The 26,834-nt window shown below is 37.9% G+C and overlaps 1 protein-coding gene and 1 long non-coding RNA gene across 2 annotated transcripts; one reads left to right on the forward strand and one right to left on the reverse strand.

Annotated features, from left to right (window-relative positions):
* Window positions 1–1,098: 1,098 nt before the first annotated feature.
* LOC144382352 (uncharacterized) lies at window positions 1,099–6,006 on the reverse strand. Its single transcript, XR_013449108.1, has 3 exons — window positions 5,908–6,006; window positions 5,299–5,425; window positions 1,099–1,282 (listed from the first exon to the last, which is right to left on the reverse strand). It is a non-coding gene; the product is annotated as an uncharacterized LOC144382352 (long non-coding RNA).
* A 35-nt stretch (window positions 6,007–6,041) lies between these two features.
* CMAS (cytidine monophosphate N-acetylneuraminic acid synthetase) lies at window positions 6,042–26,429 on the forward strand. Its single transcript, XM_036119222.2, has 8 exons — window positions 6,042–6,413; window positions 13,398–13,540; window positions 13,684–13,839; window positions 18,982–19,115; window positions 21,382–21,476; window positions 21,835–22,006; window positions 22,797–22,950; window positions 25,831–26,429. Exons 1-8 carry the CDS (start codon window positions 6,154–6,156, stop codon window positions 26,019–26,021), a joined length of 1,305 nt encoding a protein of 434 aa, XP_035975115.2. The 5' UTR covers window positions 6,042–6,153; the 3' UTR covers window positions 26,022–26,429.
* Window positions 26,430–26,834: the final 405 nt, after the last annotated feature.

Raw genomic sequence — 26,834 nt, forward strand, 5'->3', positions numbered from 1 at the left:
GAGCACATGTAGGACACCCCTTGTGACTCAAAGAAATACAAAAGGAAAGGGGAATTCATCCAGGACTGGGATTCTTGCATCCCTGGAGACCGACTGATTGCTAGATTCAGACATTGGTATGAGTTCATTCCTACCCACTTGCTGGCGAGATTAAAGAACATTAAAAAATTACAATGGTGAATGTTACCATTCACCAGTCTTTTATTATGGTCTAGATTCTGGGCTAGGCACATTTATAGTATCTCAATTAATTCTAGCATTAAAAAAATGGTCCCACCTAAGCCAGAACTGAAATGTATACATGGCTGTCAGATGGTGCCACACGATACCCGTTCTACAGTTTTTATTCTGGTTAAGCTAACCTACATAGTGACAGAAAGAAGCATCTGCTAAATGAATTCAACTAGTGTCTGCAGTGGGGGTTCAGTTACATACACCTGCCTGGGACTGAGGGGTCCTGCCAAGAGCTGACTAACAACTGGGATAGTAGGGCCCCTGAAACAAAATTCAACAGAAGGAAAGAATGAGTCTAGAGTGAAGACCTTGGATTTTCGGACAGTCCCTGAGGAATGTTACCTTATATGGCAAAGACTTCCAGGTGTGATTAAATTAGAGTCTTGAGATGAGAAGATTATCAAGGATTATCTCAGGGGCCCAAATTTCAATCACAAGTGTTCTGATAAGAAGGAGGCAGAGAGAGATTACAAAGAGGAGAGGAGAAGACAATATAACCATGGAGGCAGAGTTTGGAGTGATGCAGCCACAAGCCAAAGAATTCAAGCTGCCACCCAATCCCACGAAATAGGCTTTACTTTTTGATTAATGGATACAAGTTATTAGGGCAAACATTTGGATTGTCAATGGCAGGGCTTGGTCACAAAGTCCTCAAGTAAAGCTGTTCCTTCCTTTTGGAATAGAAACACCCCCCCCCAAAAAACAATAAATAATAAACAAATACATAAATAAATAAACTTAAAAAAAAGAATGTTAACTTTGTGTATTACACGTTAGCAAACATTTTTTCCTAGTTTCTCCTGTTTTGTGTATAGTAGTATATTTTGACATAAAGAAGTTTTTTTTTAAGATTTTATTTATTTATTTGACAGAGAGAGACAGCAAGAGAAGGAACACAAACAGGGGGAGTGGGAGAGGGAGAAGCAGGCTCGCCACTGAGCAGGGAGCCTGATGCGGGGCTCCATCCCAGGACCCTAGGATCATGACCTGAGCAGACGCTTAACGACTGAGCCACCCAGGCACCCCGACATAAAGAAGTTTTTCATTCCTATGTAAAAAAGAAAAAGAAGAACAATAAACAGAACTCTTTATTTAAAAAAAAAAAAAAAAGAATTCAAGCTGCCTTCAGACACTAGAAAAAACAAGAATGGTTTTTTCCCCTAGAGCCTCCAGAGGGAGCCTTGTCCTGTTGACACCATGATTTTAGCCCAGAGATACTGACTTCAGATGTCTGGCCTCCAGAACTGTGAGAGAATCAATTTCTGTTGGTTTAAGCCACCGGGTTAGTAATTTATTACAGCAGCCACAGAAAACTGATCCACTGATGTTTTGTTGAAGACTTTTGTGTCCATATTCATATGGCATACTGGTCTGTATTTTCTTATGATATCTTGTCTGGTTTGGGGACCACATTAAGCCACACACCTGAACATGTGCCCATGAAGTTCATCTTCTGTTCTGTTGCTAGCCAAAGCCAGTCCTGCCACCCGGAATTAGATCACATTTCCTGTGGTCTACTAAAGGAAAGGTAACAAGTCTTCCCTCTTTCTTCTGCATCAATAGTTTTTCCTTTTCCAACTCACCTTGTTCACCATGCAAAGATGCTATTATTTCCCACCTCTTAATCTAAGAAATAAAAGCCTCTTTTGGCTCTGTTTAACCTTTCCACCACTCTCCCTTTCCTCTTTTGTCCTTAGGCCAAATCTCTTTAGTTGCCTAGACTCACAATCTCCACCTCCCCTTCTCCCATTCCCTCTTTCATCCAATCCAGTCAGGGGTTTGCCACCACCAAGCCAGTGGGCCTGCTGTCCTTAACATTACTAATGACGCCACATTGCTAAACAGAACAGTCTCTGTTTATATGGCCATCAGAGCATTTGGTACAATTGACCACTTTTTCCTCCTCTGACATTTTTATTCATTTAGACTTCGGGCTTCCACACTGGTTTCCCTTCTCAATTTTGGCCATTCTGTCTCTTTTGCTGTCTCCTTTTCATGTCCTGAACTCCTACATGGTAGAGGTCTTCCAGGCTCAGTCTTTGGACTTCTTTTCCACCAACTTTTCATTTTAACTGATCTCCTCTGGTCCCCCTAGTTCCTTCTCTTTTCTATCCACCATCACCTGCTATATGTCATCTAGTATTACTGCTTTGTATATTTCTGTATGATGATGACTCCAAAGTTATACTTATCTCCTAGACCTCTCCTGTGAACTTCAGGCCATATACTCAATAGCCCACTTTTATATCTCTTGAATGTCTGATATGTGTTTCATATATGACATGTCAAAACAGAATGCCTAGTTTTGTCCCCTAAACTTGTTCTTTTGTAGTCTTTTGCATCTCAGTTAATAGCAGCTCCCTTCTGCTAAGGGTCAGACCAAACATCCTGCTGTCTGTCAGCAAATCCTGTTAGTTGTACTTTTGAGATATATTCAGATATTGAGCACTTTTCATCATCTTCAATGTATTTTTCCAGTGCCAGAAAATTACCTGATGCACAAAAGTCATGCAATAATGATTTGTTGAAAGAATGAATGAAGTCAATTATGTCATATCCCTGCTCTCTGTAACTTCTTTGGCAAAGCTTGGCCCATAATACCTTTCTGTGCTGTAATCTGGTCCACTGTTCCTCTCTATTCTCATGGTTTGCCACTAACCAACAAGTATCATGTGCCCCAGTTATAGTGACCTACTTCAAGTGTCCCATTTATCATGCTGTTTCATTCCTCTGTGCCTCCCACAATGCTGTTCCCTCGGCCTAGAACATTCTTACACTTTAAAGAGTATTTCTTTGTTTTTTTTTTTTTTAAGATTTTATTTATTTATTTGACAGAGAGACAGCAAAAGAGGGAACACGAGCAGGGGGAGTGGGAGAGGGAGAAGCAGGCTTCCCGCGGAGCAGGGAGCCCGACGTGGGGCTCGATCCCAGCACCCTGGGATCATGAGCCGAGCCGAAGGCAGACGCTTAACGACTGAGCCACCCAGGTGCCCCAAGAGTATTTCGAAGTTATCACAGCAAACAGAGATCTTATTCTCACCTAAATACTTCTCCCTGTACTGGCCTACCTCAGCACATGCACTTCCGTCACTACACAAACCACACTCCACAGAGTTTGCCTGTCTTCCCTTCAGAATTCTAAGCTCCGCATCTTGGTCATCTCTGTTTGGTATTCCTAGCGTGTACCACAGCACCTGGCTTATGGAATGCAATGAACGGGAACAAGTGAATGAATGAAAGGACTCTACTGTGCATTGAGTGTGTTCATATACAGAAGCATAAAATAAGAATTAATATGGAAATATATTCTTTCACTATAAATATGAACGAATTATTATTTGGCAGTAACACTTCACACTCATCTCTAAAGGAAGGATGAATCTGAATATTTGCTTTGAGGGTGGTTTATTTTTATTCCTCCAAACTAATCCAAAGACAAGCTAACATTTGTTTTTTCCTGGCACAATCATTCTTTCTCTTTAAAAAAGAAAAAAAGTTATTGTGATAAGAACACTTAACATGAGGTGTATTGCCTTAAAATTTTAAGTGTGTGATACATTATTGTTGACTATAGGTACAATGTTGTACAGCGGATCCCTAGAGTTTACTCATCTTGCTTAACTGAAACTTTATGCCCATTGATTACACAGAAGAAAAATACATTAAATAAGCATATTCTAATTTTACTGTAAGAATATTTATCAAAATTCCATGTGCCATATTTGGAACTAGATGAATTATTTTCCACTTTTACTACCATCCTCTCTCTCTCTCTCTCTCTCTCTGTCTCCTTCTCTCTCCAGATTGAAATCAGCCAGTTCTCAAGCTGAAACAAAATTGTACTGTAACAATACAAAGAATACAAAATGCTTTATTATCATAGGATTGCAACTATAAACAAAAGTATGTGTGGGCAGAGACTGGAAAAGTAATATGAAATGCAACTCACTGACATTTACTGGACACATACTCTGACCCACACATTGTTCTAGATGCGATTACAAAGAAGGAACAGTCCCTCTCCTGGAGCAGTCCACGATCTCACAGCATTTACGCAAATCACTATTGATAAGTTACACTGGTGGCATTTGTTCTGTCCCCGGCTTGAAGGACACCCGTGTGCCACTGGAGTCAATCTACCGAGGTGTTGGTGGCCCAGTAGGCTTTATGGGTCTCTAGGGAATTACTGTGGAGAATGGCAACTGTATTATTAGTGGGAACTAAGGTTGTTACTGAGGTAGAGAGGAAAAAAGAGTTTTGGTGTGTAAGAAGCAGTAGATGTCCTTCTCACGTGGTTACCAAAAAAAAAAAATCAGTGTTGGTGTCTCTGAAGCACAGTAACAGCAAGCGTTCTATTCAAAGAGCCAGTGAGGGGGTGGGGGGCACAAACTGACCACTTGGCCTAGAGCTCTGGAATGGTTCTTGGAGCATATCTCCCATCTCCAGGTCTGCACTGATATCTGTTTACAGCTGTCCTTTCCCATATCTGTCAGCGCAGCACCTTCTCCCCGAACCAGTCCCAGCAAGGGTTGGTCCATCAGCTACCTCACAGGCAAAGGGATGTGAAGGGCCCCCAAAAGGGCCAAAACCTGAGAAGCATAAAGGCCTTTTTACCCTCCTTGAAAAGAAACAGCAATGCCACGTCCCATGCCTTCTGGGTGTGTTAGTCTCTACCAGACAAGGAGCCTCTCTATTTCTAGATACAGGCTTGCAAAAGTGGTGAAAGACAAAATATGTGTTAGGTCAGAGACACTTTCCCAAAAATCTATAAAAAAGAGATTGTGTGTGCATGTGTATACATGCCTTTAGGCTTCTTGGTGGATCAAGAGGTTTAAATGATACCATCAGGGCTCTTTCTCTCTTCTCCCTGCATGTCTTGGCACAGCTTTTTTTCAGTCTCCCAGCCCATTTCAGAACAGCAAACCCCTCATCCCCCCTCCCTCATCCTGCCCTGAGGAGTCAGATTTATAGTGTTCTTAGTACCCAAAAACTGAGCAAGAGAAAGATCCTTTCTTCCCCAGAGTCTCTGGGAAGGATTCCAATGGGCTCTGCTTGGTCACATGCCTGTCCTTAGACCACAGCTCTGTTCAGGAAGATGAGATACTATATCCACCAGCTTGGGTCACACACCCACCTCTGCAATGCAGAGGATGTGAGTGAAAGCTCCACCAGATGATAGAGGTAACAATTTCTAAAAGGAAGAGATTTATAGCAAATAAAACAAAATAACAAGAACAACAACAAAAAAATAAGAATAGGTGATTACTACACTGTAAGGGAATAGTCAAGGTTGACTTCCAAGTTTTCGATGCTAGATGTTCGGTAATCTTGATAGAAAAGGCAAATGTAGGAGCAGTTTGAGCCCATATGGAGAGTTGGGTATTTTTAATGTTGAGTGGAAAGTGCCTGTAGGACATTTGAATGAGGTAACCTCTTGGGAATAAAGAGTCAGGAACATAGCAGAAAAATATACAATTATCATTTTAAATATAAGATTGATTCGTGTTAGGGTGCATTTGAGTGTGCAGTGGGAAACCCACTACATTTCTTAAGTGGAGAAGTTCTTTACCAAAAAATCTATAATCTACGTTGCCTAGTTTAGAAATCTCCGTATAATATCAACCCCTTCCCCCCAGAAGCTGCACTTCTTTCCAGTTAACCCTGGACTCTCACCGCTTGACGTGGGTTTGGGGTCTCTCTGCCAGAGCCTACTTGGCCTACTGGACCCAGGCGAGACGGCCGCGGACTACATTTCCCGGCGTGCCTCGTTGAGGGGCGGACCGTGGAGGAGGCGGAGCCAGGGCCAGGAACAGCCACCTCCGCGAGTGGTCGGGCGGGGAGATCGGGCGGCGCCGAGCTGAGGTGGCGAGAGAAGAGCTCCCGGATGTGGAGAAGCTGGGGAGAAGGCGTGGGAGGAAGATGGACTCGGTGGAGAAGGGGGCCGCCACCTCCGTCTCCAACCCGCGGGGGCGGCCCTCCCGGGGCCGACCGCCGAAGCTGCAGCGCAACTCCCGCGGAGGCCAGGGCCGAGGTGTGGAGAAGCCCCCGCACCTGGCGGCTCTAATTCTGGCCCGGGGCGGCAGCAAGGGCATCCCCCTGAAGAACATTAAGCACCTGGCGGGGGTCCCGCTTATTGGCTGGGTCCTGCGTGCGGCCCTGGACTCGGGGGTCTTCCAGAGGTGCGCATGTGCGAGAGTGGGCGGCGCGGCCTGGGTGGGGGGTCGGAACCGGGAGCCGGGCCGCTGGAAGGGCTGGGGCTCCCAGGGCAATTGCTCTTGGAAGGGGTGTGCAAGATCCGGGGTGTCTGGGCCCCGGTTGAGAGCGCGGGGGGGAAGTGCTCTAGCTTCTTCCTTGTTCCGTAGCTGTTAATAGTCTTGACCTGGGACAGTTTCTGTCCCTGCCCTTGAGAATGCCATCCGTAAAAGGGGAGATTTCCCCCCTTTCAGCCGTCTCTGCCGCCCGGGTTGACCTCACAGGTTAAAGTAAAGGAGGCCACCCCCTGTGAAATGTCTGTGGCAATATGTGAACTCTTGTAGACAGAGGCCAGTTAGGGCTCCCCTGTTGCTTACCCTGTGATAACCACTTGGTGCCGATCGATTAGGGGAGGCATCAGATTCATGAATGGAGTGAGGTGTCAAGGCTTTCTAGTTTCAGGCTCAGCTTGGAGATCCCTTTCTGACCTTTGAAAAATACTCCAAGCTATCTGCCTGTGAGTCAGCACAATCTAGAAAACTACCTACCTTTGTACATAGGTAAGAGATAGTGAGGAAACGTACAGCAGGCTGTTTTATGATATGCTTATAAATGGTTTTATTATATCTTTGGAACCTCGTCTGCCCTAAAGACAGTTTTAATTGTGCATCATTCAGAGACATTGCCATATGCCATTTTGGGCAGGGGTGACAAGCTGATGTCATTCATTAAAGAAGAGAGAGAGAATTTTGTGCCCGGAATGAGTTTACACATAGTAACTTCACCCTAATTATGCTTGAATTTGTTACTGTGGAAAGTAAATTATTTTAACTTTTTGATGTTTGGGTTTTGGTTCTTAAAGAGATGATTGTTTTGGAGCATATTAATTGCCCACATTAATATATGGGTTTATGATTTTCATTTAACTAGTCTTGTTTAAAGAAAGACACTCCAAAAGTACGAATTTACTAATTTTCTTAATGTTTTAATCCAAAGGAAGCCCTGGGTGGAGCGAGTTAAATAGGGGTGGGCACCCAGAAGATAACACTAATGTAGCAATGTAATAGGAAGTGTGCAAAGGACAGATAGGGAAAGCCTTGGGAATTTGGTTCAATTCAGTAAACATTTACTGGCCCTAATTTCTGCCATACACATCCAAGGAAACATCAAGATGAAATGACATGGTTCTTGTCCTTTTGGGGCTTACAAACTTTTGGACATTTTTTCACCTTTACAAAGAGTGCACACTGGGGGGGAAAAAAAGACTGGAAGAAGGTGCATCCAGGCAGCAGTGATATACCATTTTTGTGAAATGAAGTAGAGATCAAAAATCACTTTCACAGTAAATTAAGAACAAAACTCATTTACAACTCTTTGTTTGGTTGCATGTCAGGAAAGCCCTTTAAGCCTGGCTTAACAAAGAAGGGTAAGGCTTGTTCAGATACAATGAGATTCAGAGGCTAAAATGATTCATTCATTCAGCAAATATTTATTGACCATCTACTATGTGACTGGCACTGTACTGTGTCCTTAACCAGAGGTGATAGCAGTAGCAAGAGTCAGTCCCTAGTCTCATGGAGCTAGGGACTGGCAATATACAAACAGTGTATACTCTATTTGGTGGTGATAAGTATTTTCAAGAAAAATAAAGCAGGGTAAGGGAATGGTGCCCTCTGTCACCAGAATCCTCCATTTCTTGGTTCTTCTAGACAGGCTTTCCCTTTATGGTGTCAGGTGATTGTGCTGAGAACTGCAAAACTCTCAGCACATAACGACTTGTCCAAACTCTAGTATGGTTTCCAGCAGCGTAAGGCCATGCTTCTAGGATGATCCTAGCCCCCCTTAAAATGGCTGAGAAAGGTCAGTGCTGCCAGGAGAATTTACTGTTTGTTTTAGGGACCACCTGGTGACAGGCAGATCGCCTCTAAACCCCCTCTCAGAACAACTATTTTTGAAAGCTTATAATTATGAACCCCTTCTCCATCCTTTGGAATGTAAATATACCACCCAAAACTGTCTCTTTGAAATGCAAACATCCTAGTAGATAACTCTCATTCCTTCCCAGTCCCTGTGGGAGAATTAAGGGCCTAATTGCTTCAACTTGCACCTTGCCACCCATCATAAAGTTAGAAGTGTGTTTCTCCTCCGGATAAGCACCAGTTAACAAACCCAGATGGCCTAGTCACGTGGACTAACCCTCTCTATCACCCTCTCAGTACCTTTTCCTTTAACATACTCTAGCCTTTAAGAAGTCTCCAGCCTTTGTTTTGGGGAATTTGAGTTCAGTTTCTGCTGGATTGTTTTCCCTACTGCCATAGTTAACAAATCAAAGCTGCTCTTTCTGCTTTAGTATCCAGCTTGGTTTACCCCTTTATTTTACTCCTTCCAGGTTTAAGTGTAACCAAAAGAGTCTCTTTGGGTCCCCAGTGCTTGTATTGGTACAGTTTAGCTGCCTCTTCCGCTCTTGGAGCTGGTGATGGAACACCCCCTGAAGCACCATGTGACAGTTCCATCAAGAGAAAAATTGGAATATGATTACCAAATGGGAGTAGATGCTGAGAGTCAAAACCCAACAAATAGCCTTATTGCAGACATAGGAGATTTTGCTACGAAATGATTGGAAAATATATGTTATATATTAAGCAGTGATTTTCCTGCTTCCATTTATTAAAATGCATTTGTACAAAATCCATGAACGAATAAATGATTCCTGAGAACGTTTTCTGTACCAGTTTTATTTAATACATCTAGACTAGAGTATAAGCATCTTGACAGTTGGAATGATATTTTATACTTCAAGCCATCTATGGTATCTGTTCCTATACTAATAATAGTAATTGGAAGAAATAAAACCAGTATTTTCCTTACCAGCAAAATGAGCATAATCGGTCTGACTCTGCCTTCTCAAACTTAGAATATTGTGTAATGAAGTGATTTTCCTCTGTTTAGTTTGCATAGTTGTTTGCTATGTGGCATCCTTTCTAAGGATCTGGAAAGTTCGACTAAAAAGGTAATAAAAGGGACTAGCACCACTTCCTCGGTGAAGTTTTTGCTGATCCCCTCTGTGACAAGTAACTGTGCCTTTGTTTTCCGCACAGAGCAGCAGTGTTCAGACCTTCTTTTAGTGCATGCACTGTGTAGCGAGGTAAGGTCACAGACCCCGGAGTCAAACTGTGGATCTGAATTTCTAGCTTCACCACATGTTAACTGCAACTTTGGGTAAATCACTTAACATCTGTGCCTCAGTTTCCTCATCTGCAGAATGGACTTAAATGTCCACCTCATAGGCTTGCTGAGGAGATTAAGTGAGGTAGTATATATACAGCCCTTAGAGTGTGTCTGCCATATAGCATGTGATCTCTCCTTGACATTCTCCCCTCATATTGAAGGTTTTTTACAATCTTCATCTCTTCCATGGGCCACAGTTTCCTTACTTGTAAAATGGGAAAGTTGTAATTATCTTCAGAATTCTTCCTAATGCTAACATGCTTTGACCTTGAAGAGTTAATGGAATTGTGTCTTTACTCTCTATTTCAGGGGCCCACCAACTTTTCTGTAAAGGGCCAAATACTAGATATTTTAGACTTTGCAAGCCAAATGGTCTCTGTTGCTTAGCTCTGTTGTATGTTGTGAAAGTAGCCATAACAATACATATGTGAATGAGCATAGCTGTATTCCATTAAAAGTTTATTTATGAAAACAGGCAGGCTGTGAGCCAGATATAGCCTGGGATGACCCTTGCTCTACTGGGTTGAAGAGGTTCTTGTGAGCAGGTACTCTTACTTACCTTGGTATGCTTAATGTATTGGAACCTGAATTAAAATGTGTTGATTTGGATTTAATTGATTTATTCTGAAGCTACAGTCCATGTTTGGAGCAACCTTGCTGCCCCTCATCTTCCTACTTTCTTTCTTTGATAAATATTTACCCTACGAAGGAATTGAAGAAAATTGCGCTACCCGATTGTGTGTTTCAGGGCTAGAAGATGCTTTGGAGATTATTTTGTTCAAAACCATGATTTATTCGTTGAGACCGATTTTTCTGGCCTGCTCAGAGTCAAAGCTAACAATACTTCCAAGTTGCTAACTTTGCATACTACTTTGGATAGTTAGCAGTTGAGAAAAATGCTAAGACAATTTTTTTCATTTAGTAAAAAGTTATTGTTAGAGGTGAGTTTGTAAGAGCTTGATTGCAACAGTGGTTCAGTGCTGTTAGTAAACCTCAGAACAAATTGATTTTGTAAATGTTGCCTAACACACTTGTGGAGAAAAAAAAACCACGAACTTCAGTTTCATTTGTAGGGTGTGGATTTATGATTAATGATAAGCCTATGCTGTGTTATCCTTAAAATGGCACTTTATGATTTGAAATAATATTCACAGGCATCAGGGTTGATATTCCTGTTCATCCTGTTAGATGGAATATGACTTCATTTGAGGCTAAAGCCATTAGCATTAGGCTTTGACATTTACTCTGTACTTGATTTTACATTTTATTAGGCCTGTTTATTCACTTGCTCATTCTTTCTTTTTGCCCTCCCTCTTCTCATTCCTCTAAGCCAAAGGAAAACCATCTGCTTACATAGCCCCTTTAATAAATGATGTTCATTGTATTTTAAGTCTACATATGGGATGCTATTTTCATACATATAAATTAGACATTTGGACCTTTGAAGTTCTGAAAGCAGCAGTTTTCCTTCCAACAGAGTCTGTGAGGATTAAATGAGACCATGTATGTGCTCCTTTATTACCATTCCTATTTTATTATTTTGAATCACTAACATGTATTAAATGTTTATTGTGTGTTGTGGTTTGTATTTAATCCTTATAACAATGGTATGAGGTAATTACTATTATTATCACCTGTATTTTTTATTTTTAAATCACATGCACTTTACTAAAAATTGAGGCCTAGGGAGATGATGGATCTTGCCTAAGGTCATACATAGCTAACATGTGATGGAGCTAGGATTTGAACCCATTCCTTCAGATCCCATGCTGTTAACCATTTAATGTTTCATTTATTAACACATATAGATTGAGCATGTTATGTAGCAGGCACTATAAAAATACTTTGTAAAAATAAAGCATTGTAGAGAAGTTAGGCATTGCTTCCTTACCTCTCTTTCCTTGATGGTTTATAGTATTACAGTACTATGTTGACCTCTGTCTCTACCAATAGGCTAAGAACTGAAAGTTTCTCAAGAAAATGGACTGCATATCTCCAGTGTCCAAAGTAGGACCTGAAACATAATAGGCACTCAGTAAACATTTCATGAATGAAGAAATGAATGAATGATAAAAGGGAGGAAAGAAGAAAAGCAAACCTCTTCCAAAAGCTCTGTTATTTTTTATTTACCTTTTAAGCATTTCAAATATATCACCGAATCCTGTGGTATTGAATTTTCATTACAGAAAATCAGGATAATAAAGTAAACGACATCAGTAATTTATTTCAATTAGTGACATAAATTAGATGTCAAAAGACCATTTCTTTTGCTTTTACAGTTCACTTTTTACTGTATTTACCATCTTAACCATCCTGCCTTCACCTTCTCATTTTTAAAACTAGGTTTTCGTTGGTACTTCACTTTGTTATGTACCTTTGACTATGACATTTCTCCAGTAGAAAATCTGCCCCCAAATAGTTCAGATTTCAAGATGGGGGAAAATAGGGGCTTCTGTGTTCTGCCTTGCCCAGAGTGACAGTAAATGTGAGACATCTGATCCCTAGCCAATGGCTCGTCTTGTTTACTAAGCTTTAAAAAAAAAAAAAATTTAGGGGGATTATTGACTTTAGATTTAAATCCTCCTTCTGCAAATATTAAAGGGAAGAACGGAAATTAATAAGTAAAATCTGGAGATGTTAGAAATTTTTTTGGTATTCAGTAATCTTCTGTCTCCAAAAAAAAAAATGTTTCTTTAGTTTCTCACTTTCTTTTCACTCTTGGCAACTGAGCATAGACATCTGAAACATGCAGTTCCTCTTACCCCCAGTAGATGTTGAATGAAGACGATAAAAAAAAAAAAATGCATATGCCAAAGAGTGTAAGTCATTAAACTGTCTTTGTGTAATATCACTAATAAAACATTGTGGCTTGAGGAATAGTCACAGCTTTTGTTTCTAGCAAAGGGAACTTGTAAAGGTCCAGGAAACTTAACTTCAGTAGAGACTAGTACACTTCCCCAAAGTAGCATTTTACTCATAGTCATCATCTTAGAAAGTCTAAATGGTGAACCATGTAAGATGTGGTGGAAGGTGCAGTCAAGTTAAACTTCCCAGAGTCCATCAAGTCATGTTCTCCATGTCTGTAATTGTTGTCAATGGCTATACCTCCATCAATTCTGTGTTCATATATTTATAATATACCCATTATTGGCAAACAAGAGAGTTGGATTACCTGATTATTTTGAGCCCAGATCTAGGCATTTCGTCGCTTCTAAGCTTGAAATTCTGTCAGCTTCATGGTCTGACTAATACAAATCCATTTTTTTCCTTAGCAAGTATATTAAAATTCTTCACACAGTAATTTGGATTTGAACGGGAATAAGAAGCAGGATCTTCTTTATATCCTTTAGATTTGAACTTCTAGCACTACTATTTTACTTAATATACCAGTAGCCTTAAAAATACCAAGTGTCATTTTTTCTAATTTTATAAAACTATATCTAGGGCTACATAAATAATATTATATAAATAATGTAAGACATAAGACAATACAAATACAAGTATTTTTATATGTAAACAAATACGGTATCTGGTACTGTATTTTTATTCAGACACAGTATAGTTTATATACAAATACAGTTCTTTAAATTTTATATTACATTAGATCTGTAATTTTTTTTGATGATATAAAAACTATCCTAACATCAGTAAGTTGTATTTTGGGGTTGCAGAGCTCCTTTTTATCTTTACTGGTTTCTTTGAATGATTTGGCTTGTTATATTTATTTCTTAATATCTATACAGTGTATGGGTTTCAACAGACCATGATGAAATTGAGAATGTGGCCAAACAATTTGGTGCCCAAGTTCATCGAAGAAGTTCTGAAGTTTCAAAAGACAGCTCTACCTCACTAGATGCCATCATAGAATTTCTTAATTATCACAATGGTATGCATTTGATAGTTTATTCAAAATTTTATGTAATTTCCAACTTATTATTTCATAAGACTTGTTTTCACATTTGAATTTAAGATCTTTGTATTCCTTGCAAAGAACTTTGATGTCCTTTTCATTTGTTTTGTTTTTTTAAGAGGTTGACATTGTAGGAAATATTCAAGCAACTTCTCCATGTTTACATCCAACTGACCTTCAAAAAGTTGCAGAAATGATTCGAGAGGAAGGATATGATTCTGTTTTCTCTGTTGTGCGACGCCATCAGTTTCGATGGAGTGAAATTCAGAAAGGAGGTAATCTGTTATATATCAGTCTTGATTTTAGCTTTTATGGAGAATCAGCCTTTTCATATGTAACTATTCTTTAAGAATGAAGGGAGCAACACGTGATTATTAACTGTAGTAGGTAATGTCATTAAAATCAGTTCTAAGTCTTGTGATTATTTAGACAGGACAGACCAAATTCCCGGCTTTATTTTTTACAGGTGGACATTTTAACATTCTATTTGCCTTCTGAGGCAGGCATGTCATTTTTCTAGATGTGAAATATTTTATGTTTGTTCCAGACTTGCTTGGTAAACTCCATATAAATCATACTAGGGGATCATGGGGATAGAAGTCTACCAAAAAGTTCTGGAGGACCTCAAGAATGAATTGTGGAATTGCTTCCCAAAATATGTAACTCTGATGTAAGAAGACTTCCACAGTATTTAGCAGGAGCCTGATTTCTAAACTAGTAAAATATTGAATAAAGAATAGGATGACCCATATTGAATGGAGCACTGGGTGTTATATGCAAACAATGAATCATGGAACACTACATCAAAAACTAATGATGTACTGTATGGTGACTAACATAACGTGATAAAATAAAATTTAAAACAAAAAGAATAGGATGACCAACAAATAGGTAAATGTTGTAACATACGTAAGGAAAGGCAGTTTGATTTCTGTTAGGTGCTCTGACATTTGTTGAATAATAGGGCAGCTGGCTTAGTTGTCTCTAACAAATGTGTGATTTAAAGGAGACAGTAAGGAAGATGCAATGAAACTGGAGACAGCGCAAAAAAGAGCAAGTAAGAGGATAAAGAAGGGCTGAAAATAAGATTCTTCAATCTCAAAATATGAATGTTACACAAACCAATGAAATATATCAGTAAATACATTTACAGATTGATTTCATTCAGTCAATATTTATTGTCTTCTCTGTGCCAGGTTCTGTGTTAAGCTATATATTTTAACTTTGAACTTAATTACCAAGTCTCAGAAATTCCGATTTCTGAGGAAATAGTTTCTAGGAAGGCTCTATTAAAGCTTAAAAACAAATTTTTGAAGCAAATCAAGGAAGCCCAGTGTTAAACTGAATATTGACTATATGATTGAAGTTCAAGAAGCTCAAAAAATATGTATGTTAAATAGATGACAAAGCCATAAAAATTAGATCCATAAGGAATTTTAAGAAAATTAGAAATGTTTGAATAAATATCTTTTAATATCGAGAAGTGAACGTTAGAGACAAGAGCTTTGTCTTGTCGTATATTTTCTTAGAACCACTATGAAACAAAATGCTATTGACGAACAATGGCTCTAACCCAGAGTGGTATTTCTTGTGAGTCTATTCTTATGTCCCTGTTTATAAAATCACTAAAAGTGCTACTGGATTAATCAGTACTTGAAAAATTATTCCATTTTATATTGTATAACTTTTTGTATTTTTTTGTCGCCACACTAGAACCTTACCATCTAATATAGTAGCCTCTAGCACTGTTAGCACTCGAAATGTAGTTAGTCCAAATTGAGATATGCATTAAGTGTAAAATACATATTGGATTTCTGAGATTAGTATGAAAGAAGTATATGCAATATCTCATTAATAATTCTTATATTTATTACATGTTAAAAAACATCTTAGATACATAGGGCTAAATAAAATCTATTATTACAATTAATTTCACTTCCTTTTACTTTTTTAAAACTGTAGCCATTAGAAAATTTAAAATTATATATGCGGCTCACATTATATTTCTATTCGACAGCACTGCTCTAGAGATTACACTTTGCACCTTAGTTTGTTATAGTCTACCTGAATTTGTATTTTCACAAATAATTAAGAAGCTAACAATAGTAAATTTCTATTTAGCCCCTGCCTTTTGTACTGTTGTTGTCACGTAATCTATTTCTGTATATATTATGACCCAAGATACATTGTTGTTCTATTTATTTATTTATTTATTTATTTATTTAAGATTTTATTTATTTATTTATTTGAGAGAAAGAGAGAGAGAGACAGAGAAACAGCATGAGAGGGGAGAGGGTCAGAGGGAGAAGCAGGCTCCCCGCTGAACCGGGAACCTGATGTGGGACTGGATCCCAGGACTCTGGGATCATGACCTGAGCCGAAGGCAGTTGCTTAACCAACAGCCACCCAGGCGCCCCATGTTCTCTTTATTTTAAACAGTTAATGGTACTTTAAGTTATTTTAAAATAGTCATTTATCTTCACCTGCATGTTTACCTTTTTTTGTTAGTCTTCATTTCTTACCACTTACATGTGCTTCTGTCTTACAGTGTACATCTATTAGTAACAGCTCCTCTCAGCTTTTGTCCATCTAAAAATGTCTATAATTCACCCTTATTTTTAAAGGGCATTTTCATTGAATATAAAATCTTGGTTTGCCTTTTCTTTCTTTCAGCATTTTAAGATTGCGTCTTTAAGATGTTACTCTTTTGAAGATCCATCATTAACATGTCATTTCATTATTTTCTGCCATCCGTTGTTTCTTAAAAGAAATCAGCTTATTATTCTGATCATTGTTTCTCTAAATATAATGCCTTTTTTCCCTCAGGCTGCTTTTAAGATTTTTCCCTTTATCTTAATTTTTCATAGTTGACTCCAATTTGTATTGCTGTGGGTTTTTTTGTGTTTATCCTATTTAGAATTCTCTGAACTTCTCATATCTCTAGGTTGATATCTGTCATTAGTTTGCAAAAAATCTGTGCCATTATCTCCAAATATTTCTTCTGCCACATTTTCTCTCTCCTCTCTTTCTGGGACTCAGATTTAAGTGTATCTTAAACAATTTTATGGGGTCCACATGTCTCTCACAGTCTGTTCTGTATTGTTTGTTGATTTTTCTCTCTGTGCTTCATGTTGAGTAATTTCTGTTGACATATTTGAGTTCATTGATCATTTCTTCTGACTTGTCCAGTGCACTATAAATGCTGTCCAGTGAATTATTTCAGATATATGTGTTTTCCATTCTGGAATGTGTATTGTAGCTATTTTTTAGAGATTCTGTTCTCTGTTGAAATTCTCCAGCTTTTTAAATCTTTTCCTATAATATCTTTAACATATTTATGATAGTTAGTTGAAAATCCTCAATTGCGGGTTCTGACATCTGGGTCATTTATAGTTCTGTTTCTACAACTGTTTTTCTCTAGTTATGGGTAATGTATTTCTGTTTCTTCATAATGACTCGTATTTTGTCACATTCCTGACATAGAGATTGGAGTACAGTTGACCCTTGAACAACACGGGTTTGAGCTGCACGGGTCCACTCATACACAGTGTTTTTCAGTAAATACAGCACAGTACTGTAAATGTATTTTCTCATCCTTACGATTTTCTTAACAGCACTTTCTTTTCTCTAGCTTATTTTATTGCAACAACACAATACATGTAATATACAAAATATGTGTTAATTGACTATGTTATTGGTAAGGCTTCTGGTCAACAGTAAGCTCTTTGTAGTTAAGCTTTGGGGGAATCAAAAGTTATATGTAGATTTTTGACCATGTGGGGGGTTGGCACCCCAGCCCCTGCATTGTTCAAGGGTCTGTATATATTATTTTCCTCCAGGGAGGTCATACTCCTTCTTCTCTCAGAAAGATAGGATTGGGAGCCAGTCACTTTGATCCAGTTAGGAGTTGTGCTGGGTTTGAGCTTTAGTTTCACTTTACCTCTTAGTGCAGGTGTCTTGCCAGGAGATGGATCTTGTATGTATTGCTGATAACCCCAGGCTAACAGGACTTTGGGATTTAAGCACCAGAAAACTGTAATGATCTCTCCCTGCCTTCCAGCCCATCCCTAGCTTCTTGTGCCACAGCACACTCAGCAAACGTCCTGCAGGGGAATAATTGGGTGGCAAGAACTAGCTCTGTGTTTGGGCTCTTATAGAAGCCAATCTGTGATTCTAGTCCACAGGGCCATTACAAACTCTTCTGGTTTCTCTTTACCCCAGCAGAGTCCCTCTGCTTATGCCAGGTTTGATCCTTCTTTCCCTTCTTCCTCAGATGCAGCAAATATCCCCAGAGAGAAGCAGCCACTGATCCTTGTTCACTTAGGAAAGACTTGCTCCTCTCATTCCTTTTCTTCCTTCAAAGTACCACTTGAATGAGTTTGTTTATTGCCTATCTCCACCACTAGATTGCACACTACACGAAAGTAGAGAGTCGTATTCACTGCTATGTATCCCGTGCCTGTAAAACTACACCATATGTGGCTATTCAATGTATATTTGCTGAGTATTTTTCCTAGATTATATCAAACACTGATGGACTAGGACTGAAAAGAGGATGGTTTAGTTAGGGAAGTAAATAGAAGTTATTTCTAGAAGCCATTACTCACATAAGTGACAGCCAAAAGTAGAATCAAAAAGATTCTGAACAATCACCAACTTTAAACACACACACACGTACACACACAGAATCATGCATGCATGTCAGTACACATCCATAAACACAGTTTTGGGGAAAAAACAGTGAAAAGGCAAGAGGATCCCTATTTACCAGTACTGAGGGCTTCGTTTGTTACATCATGTTATAATCACTAACGTTGATGTTGCTGAGCCTTCATTACCAAGGATACTAATAAGTAAATATTATTTATTATTATGCTTAGTATATTTTTAAATTACTGGTAAGAATATGTAATATACAAACATTTTTATCAATATAAAAGTCTCAATAATTTAATGAGGAAATCTTCAGTTTTCTGTAATAATTCTATGAAAGTAATTTCTCAACCACATTGTATAAACACATACATTGTATTTCTATAGAAGCAAATAATGAGAAATATATTAAAATATACAAATAAGGATATTTTATGACGAGTTCAGTCCTTTTGAAGCTGCCTTAAGGTTGCCTTGATGTCCTTCCAGAACCTTGTATTTTTAAAAATGCCTTAAAACTTCAATTATTCAGAATTCCTCTGTAAAATACTTTATTTTTCTATGATAAGATAATAATTATTAAACAATTAATAAATATTAACAAAGATAAATCATCAGCATCATTAGAGATTTTGTTCCTTTAAAAATCCATTTATTTATTGAGATGGAAAAATATTTTACAGTTTCAGTTTATTTTTGAAAATTACTAAATGAATACTCAGTATTCAAAGCAACATAGACTTACTATAGCTTTTTGCTTTTAGTTCGTGAAGTGACTGAGCCTCTGAATTTGAATCCAGCTAAACGACCTCGTCGACAAGACTGGGATGGAGAATTATATGAAAATGGCTCATTTTATTTTGCTAAAAGACATTTGATAGAGATGGGTTATTTACAGGTTTGTGCCTTCATTTTGCAAAAATCTTTTAAACCTTTTTATATGTATAGCTCAGTTCTGAGGAAGACATGGTACAGTTCATAAAGGAAAGTATCAGTTTCTAGAAGAAAGGCAATAACTGATAAGATTTATCATCTGAGGCACTTATCCTGTAGGCTTACAATAAACTAATCTTTGGAATCCATTCAGTGAATAAGCAAGGAATTCTGCTACAACTAGGAAATGAATCAGATATTGAATGTTGTATACATGTCCTGATTTTCATTTTATTCCATTCCAAATTCTGTTTTTAATCTATGGTTTCTTACTGTCAGGTTGTGGTTGTACAGTTGAATAAAAATCGATTGCTTTTAAAGAGAGACAAAAAAACATCGTGGATGTGGAAGATCACCAAGCTGGGTGTCAGGAAAGCCAGGATATAGTTCTCTATCTCTAACTATGTGGCTTTGAATATACATTTTATCTGTTCTGAATCTCATTGCTCTCATTTTAAAATAAGGGGGTGGATGTCTCTCACATCTTTAGAGCCTACATGGTTACATCATAAACTATTTGTTCCTTTTAGTTAATAGCAGTTATTTATTCAGCCCTTACTATGTACCAAGGACTGTACAAAACACTTTTACATAGGTTATATCATGTCATCTGCATAGCAGTGGAATAAAGTAGACATTCCTGGTAGTGATACATGCTACAACATGGAGGAACCTTGAAAACATCGTGCTAAGTGAAAGAGTCCGTCACAAAGGACCATTTATGGCATGTTCCATTTTAATGAAATCTTCAGAATAGGAGATCTATAGAGACAGGAAGTGGATTAGTGGTTGCCTACGGACAGGGGGAGGGGGTGATTGCTACTGGGTATGGAGTTTATTTTGGTGAAAATTTTCTAAAATTGGATTGTGGTAATGGTCGCAAAACTCTGTGAATATACTAAAAGCCACTGGATTGCACTCTAAATGGGTAAATTTTATAATATGTGAAGTATATCTCAATAAAGCTTTAAAAAAAAAAAAAAGTAGACATTCCTGGCCCAGTTTTATAGAGGAGGGGATGGCTGCTTTGAAAAAAGGAAGTAATTGGCTCAGGGTAGTAAGTGGTACTGTTGGGATTTGGATTCAGATCCTTATTGTTACTCAAAATCAGCATTTAAAAAAACCCCTCTACTTGCTATAGTAAAAATTCTAATGTGACTCATGCTGTGAGGTAAAAGGATTTTTAACAATCTTCTGGCAGTATATCGGCAAACTGTAGACTGTTTAGTTAAGTTCGAGTATTCGGGAAAATTAGGTTTGACACACATAGATAGCGCCCTTTCCAAACTCTTTGCTAAGGCGACTGTTATTGGATGCTTTCCTAAAGTGTGGAGAACAATGAAGTATCTCATCATAAGATTTATGAAGAGACTGACAATTCTAAAAAATGAAATTTTCCAGTAAATGATTTTGACGTTCAAATTATCACAGTCATAGGAAAGGTCTCCCCCTTTGCCCCCAGGCCCCAGGATCAGGAACTTATCCCTCCCTTTGCTCACATGTGATCCAGACAATTATTGTCCACTCCCACCTGTAGTTCAGGGATCTAAAACAATTCTTTATTTTTTTCAAGATTTTATTTATTTATTTATTGGACAGAGAGAGACACAGCAAGAGAGGGAACACAAGCAGGGGGAGTGGGAGAGGGAGAAGAAGGCTTCCCGCAGAGCAGGGAGCCCAGTGTGGGGCTCGATCCCAGGACCCCGGGATCATGACCTGAGCCGAAGGCAGACGCTTAACAACTGAGCCACCCAGGCACCCCGACAATTCTGTACAATAGATAATACAGTTATTTTTCCTCCCCTGTCTTGCCACTTAGTTGCAAATTGGAACATAAGTTCTGAAAATCTTTATACTGCTTTGGATGATGAGGGGAGAGACTATCAGAAAAAGGGGATACAATTAGGGGATTTCTAGAAAATTTCCTTGTCAAAATATTGGACGATGTGTATTTCTGCTTTTTTCAGTCTTCAAATAGAAATCTACTTGAAGAAAAATGGGAAGCTTGTACTATGTAGATAGAATTGGAAAAATATTATGGTGTATGGTTTGAATATGTAGGAAACAAAAAGCTTTTCCCTCAAAAAATTGTTGAATGTCACTCATTTTACCGGGTTATTTATTTTTCTCAGTATTGTAGAAATGAATTCATTGTTCTGTATTATAATAAACATTTTGGTATTATGAATTAATGTTAAAAACAGTACTCATGGCATTTATACCATCTTTAGGGTGGAAAAATGGCATATTACGAAATGCGAGCTGAGCACAGTGTGGATATAGATGTGGATATTGATTGGCCTATTGCAGAACAAAGAGTATTAAGGTAAAAAGAAGACTTGCACAGCCTTTGCACTGGACCCTGACATGTGGCATTTTCTAGATACTAATTTTTGATATTCCAAACATTTAGGATCTTTGCAATTAGTCTGTTCATGTGAGGAAGACATACACATAAAATATGCCTATAGATGGCTTATTCAATAACTTGAGAAACACATAGCCTGGTTAGACCACTCTACTCAAAGGTCTCGCACTGGAAGCTGAGGTGTATATGTGATGTAAATGTGAAGGGTAATGTTTGGATAACTGAGTGGGAATATTAAGTGTACTGGTGTTAGCCATTTGAGAGGGAGTGATTAGTATTGCACTTGTACTCAGAGGTCTATTTTGGTTTCTTTTAGATATGGCTATTTTGGCAAAGAGAAGCTTAAGGAGATAAAACTTTTGGTTTGCAATATTGATGGATGTCTCACCAATGGCCACATTTATATATCAGGAGACCAAAAAGAAATAATATCTTATGATGTAAAAGATGCTATTGGGATAAGTTTATTAAAGAAAAGTGGTATTGAGGTATGTGCCCCCTGAATATAGTGATGTTTTTTAAGATGATGATTCAGGGTCAAAGAACATGTGAGGGAAATAAGAGATTTAAATGTTGAGTATTCTCTATTAAAATGTCTGAAATTTAGCCTTCACATGCCTAGAAAATTGTCATACTTTTACTCTTAGATGAATAAAATTAGGAATTTGTCAATCAGCACATAATATTTCTTGGTTATTCAGTAAGTAGAAACACATTATTTTTAAATAGGAACTATCTAGCAATTCCCATAGGATCGTTCAACAAGAAAAATTTCATAAAAAATAGGTATCAGCATTTAGAAAAAAAAAAAACAAATACCTTGTGGATTCCTAAGATGTAGCTTATTCTTATTGAAAATTTTAATTCAAAGTAACTTAATATATTTTCAAAAATGAAAGCTAAGATAATTTCTTATAATTCCCTAGAAATCTTAAGTATATGTTCCTAAGCAGCACAAGAGATAGGTTGTAGGCTTTCCTCTGGATAAATGGAATTATAGGAGAATCTTAGGTTAGTATCAGACAATGTGTATTTTTTAACCTGCAGATAGGATCCTTCCCACTGTAGAAAACAGTGTCTTTTACCTTTATTGGACTATTAGAAAATGTTGTAAAGATTCATCATCTTACCTGTGATTTTACTTAATTGGTCCTTCAGAAGGCCACTCATTTGTGACTCATATTATTTACCAGGTGTTATTTTATTTTTATTAGGAAATACTTGTTTATTTTCTCATTTTGCCCTTCCTTTCTTTCTTTTCTTTTTTTATTTTTTAAGGTGAGGTTAATTTCAGAAAGGGCCTGTTCAAAGCAGACACTCTCTTCCTTAAAACTGGATTGCAAAATGGAAGTCAACGTACCAGACAAGCTAGCAGTTCTGGATGAGTGGAGAAAAGAAATGGGCCTGTGCTGGAAAGAAGTGGCGTATCTTGGTTGGTATCTTATTATTCAGCCATCATAAAGTGGACCAGGATTTTTTTTTTAAGAAATAGAGAAATAAAAAAGAAAATTCCCAAGATTTTCATAATTGTAGAGAAATAGGAACTCTCTACACTACTGAGGAAGGTACTAAATTTCTGGAGGTTAGTTTGATAGTACCTATCAGTTGTATCCTAGTAGAATGATTCCTGACACATGCTTTTGAGTCAGACCACACCTGACTGGTCAGTTTTGGTAAGGTAAGCCTTCATTTCCTCCCCTGTAAACTGGAAATGTCAAGAGTACCTGTGTCATAGGTCTGTTGGAGGAAGCAATGAGATAATCTGGGTAAAGCACTTAGCAGATTCCCCACATACAGGAAGTACACTCTGGATGATGTTTGCTTTCTTAAAATGTCCCTAGTTTTAACTCTTAAGTTCCAATTCCAGGAAGGAAATTGGACAAATGTGCTAATAATGGAGGAAAAAAAAAAAAAGAGCCCACTTAAATATCCTGCAAACATAGAATACCCACAAAACGGAATGCTCTGCAACCATGAAGGCCAGTGCTGTAATCTGTATCGACAGGGTCAGATGTCACAAGGTTGTCACGTTGGCATTTAGCAGATATGCTATGTGCAGGCTTGGGGTTGGTTGCTCGGACTTACTGCTGCCAGAGCTTGCAGTCTGATGTCTACATATTAGATATTAATGACAAGTTATTAAAATACATATAACCTAAGCCATGCATGAAATAAGTAGTTACAAGGGTAATATGGGCCTCAAAAGAAGCAGCACAGAAATGCTTTGGGAGCAGGTCATCTGAAGACTTCAGGACTAGCCTTTGAACTGCATGCAAAGATTCAGTGAAGAATACTACAGAGCCCTTGATAGAAAATGATCCCGTTTTTGTAAGGAGAAAACAGTTTTAGTGGAACAAATTCCAGGTATACTAAGTATCTGTGCGACCCTCAGTGAGCTTCTCCAAGCCTTGGTTTTCCTATTTATAGTATAAACACAAATCAAATTTTATAAGGCTATTGGAAAGAAAATTGAAAATGATATAGAATACCTGGTAGAGTGCCTGCAGGTAGTAATAATAGTGTGTATCACTTATATCGGTAAAATTATGTAATTGCATATGCCAAAATACAGTGATTATCCATAAATAGTGGTAATTAAGATGATATTGATTTGGTTTTTGCCTTGACTTTAAAAAAAATGTTTCTACCAAGAATATGCATTACTTACATAATATTAAAAAAAAACTATAAAAAGCAGAGGCTAGAAAACAAGAAAATAGAGAATAGACTTCAAATTTTAATTTAAAATCAGAGCACTATTTAGCATGGGTCACATAAATGTATGAAAATGTTTTCCTGGGGCACCTGGGTGGCTCAGATGGTTAAGCATCTGCCTTCAGCTCAGGTCATGATCCCAGGGTCCTGGGATCAAGCCCCACATTGGGCTCCCTGCTCAGTGGGGAGCCTGCTTCTCCCTCTCCCACTCCCCCTGTTTGTGCTCTCTCACTCTCTCTGTCAAATAAATAAAATCTTAAAAAAAAAGAAGAAGAAAAAGAAAATGTATTCCTTAAAAATACCAACACTTATATAGGTAAATTTTATGAAATACAGCTTAGTTTCAGGGGTAGATTATGCAAATTAAATACTTGAATTTTCATCATCTTTCAGTGAAAAAATTCAGATTTCAATACATTTAATCATTTAAAAATTTTCACTAGATAAATGTGGAACAGATTTAAAACAAATTCTTTTTTTAATGAGCATTTTATTAGTAGTAGTTGGTCTATGGTATAATAATAATTATACTCAGAATGGAGAATCTGAGGTACTGGGTGCTTCTGAAATTCATCCTATCAACACCAAACAGAAAGGGGGAGAGCAGGGCAGGTGGAGAAAGGGTGTAGTTTTGTCAGTGTGATGGTAATTCTTCAACAAATAAGTGATGTACAAATCAAAGAGAACTGTTACAGATTAAAAGTACTTAAAATATAGATCAACAGAATGCAGTATGTGGACTTTGGCTTCTGAAGCAAACAGATCAAAGAGAAAATTTGAGACAATGGGATATTTGAGCACATACTAAGTTACTAGGTGATATTTCTTTTAAGATTTTTTATGTATTTATTTGAGAGAGAAAGAGTGAGAGAGAGCACAAGCGGGAGAGGGAGAAGCAGACTCCCAGCTGAGTAGGGAGCCCGACATGGGGCTTGATCCCAGGACCCTGGGATCATGACCTGTGCCGAAGGCAGACGCTTAACCCACCGAACCACCCGGGAGCCCCAAGATGATATTAAGGAATTGTGGGTTTTGTTAGTTTGATGATACTGTCTCACTTTTTAAAAAAGTAGACTGATCTATTAGAGAGAGATATGTGTTAGAGGTAGATGCTGAAGAGTCTTGGGGTAAAACGTGATGTCTAGGAATTCCTTCCTAGCCCTCCCTCTAAAAAATTAACGGGTGGAGCAAAGAGAAAAACACTGATAAATGATCCAAAACATTGATAATTATTCCACATGAACTTGGGGTTCTTGCATGTGCTTGGGATGTTTTTTTAATAAAAATTTTAGATAATTCATAATTTATAGATAGAATTTCTCATAAATCTAATACGCATGGCAATCAGAAATTATAATCCTTTCTCCTCTTTAACTGATAAGAATTGATTCTGAGTTGCTTAAGGAAAACCTAGACCTCAATTATACTTGTAAATACTTTCACATATTTGTTCCACCTAATCTTTGGTCTTCTTATATGCAGTGCTTGAGGTCTTGCTGAAGCTACCAGAATTACTTACTGGTTGCTGTTTGCGTTATTAGAACTGAGTATGTTTCGTGTCCTTAAATACTCACCCAGTGTTTCTTTTACTTGCTAGGAAATGAAGTGTCTGACGAGGAGTGCTTGAAGAAAGTGGGCCTAAGTGGCGTGCCTGCTGATGCCTGCTCCACCGCCCAGAAGGCTGTTGGATATATTTGCAAATGTAATGGTGGCCGTGGTGCCCTCCGAGAGTTTGCAGAGCACATTTTCCTACTAATGGAAAAGGTTATTAACTCATGCCAAAAATAGAAATTAGTGTAATGTTAGGAAAGAAAGTATACAGCCTTCTTCAGCCACCTTTATTTTTGATTAAGTACAATTCCATGTTGTAATGTTACAGAGAGTGTGATTTGACCTGTGATGTATCTTAATATATTTTAAATCAAAGTCTTCTCAAATTGTCACTCCCAAAACCTTCTACGAAATAATTGTGCTCTACTTTTCTCTTTATGCAAGATAATTATTTAGAGATTAATACAGTCTTTCTCAGATTTTTAGTAAATGCAAGTAAGAACATCATCTAAATTGACTTTGTATTGTACCCTGTTAAACTGTGTGTTTGTGTGCTTTTAATGATGCTGAGATTTTATTTATTTGGGGACATTGTGTCTGGTAAGACATGCCCTTCTATTAATTAATAAAATTACATTTCACAAACTTGATGAAAACTGTCTTGTTGCTATAGCAGGGATTTACCAAAGATTCCTGATTTCCTTTAAACGCTGACCATATAGTCAGCATGAGAAACAAGCCACTAAGTACCTGGCGGAAGGCATCTGCTTGTACTTTAGGTATGTGTACATATAGTGGCCACTCCATACAAATAGAGATCTCCAAAGAAATTCATATGTTGCAAAGATTGTACATTGGTTTGGAGTAAATCATTTGCAGTTACCTCTGAGGTCATGGTAATTTTATATACAAAATTTGCTACCGCTACAATTTTATAGCCACCACAAAGCACTCTCCTATCTGGGTAAATTCCAAGAATGGAGCTTTATCTCATAAATGTGGACTTTTACCTAATAAGCACTAACCACTTCCTGTGAAACATTGACATCT

This window comes from Halichoerus grypus, chromosome 6, assembly GCF_964656455.1.
Source record: "Halichoerus grypus chromosome 6, mHalGry1.hap1.1, whole genome shotgun sequence".
Classification (NCBI taxonomy): Eukaryota; Metazoa; Chordata; class Mammalia; order Carnivora; family Phocidae; genus Halichoerus; species Halichoerus grypus.

Bases quoted from the DNA above. Each gene is read 5' to 3' on its own strand.
- CMAS (XM_036119222.2), top strand. From the start codon at position 6,154: ATGGACTCGGTGGAGAAGGGGGCCGCCACCTCCGTCTCCAACCCGCGG. The intron at 6,414-13,397 runs GTGCGCATGTGC...ATATCTATACAG, and splicing joins GACTCGGGGGTCTTCCAGAG to TGTATGGGTTTCAACAGACC. The intron at 21,477-21,834 runs GTAAAAAGAAGA...GGTTTCTTTTAG, and splicing joins GCAGAACAAAGAGTATTAAG to ATATGGCTATTTTGGCAAAG.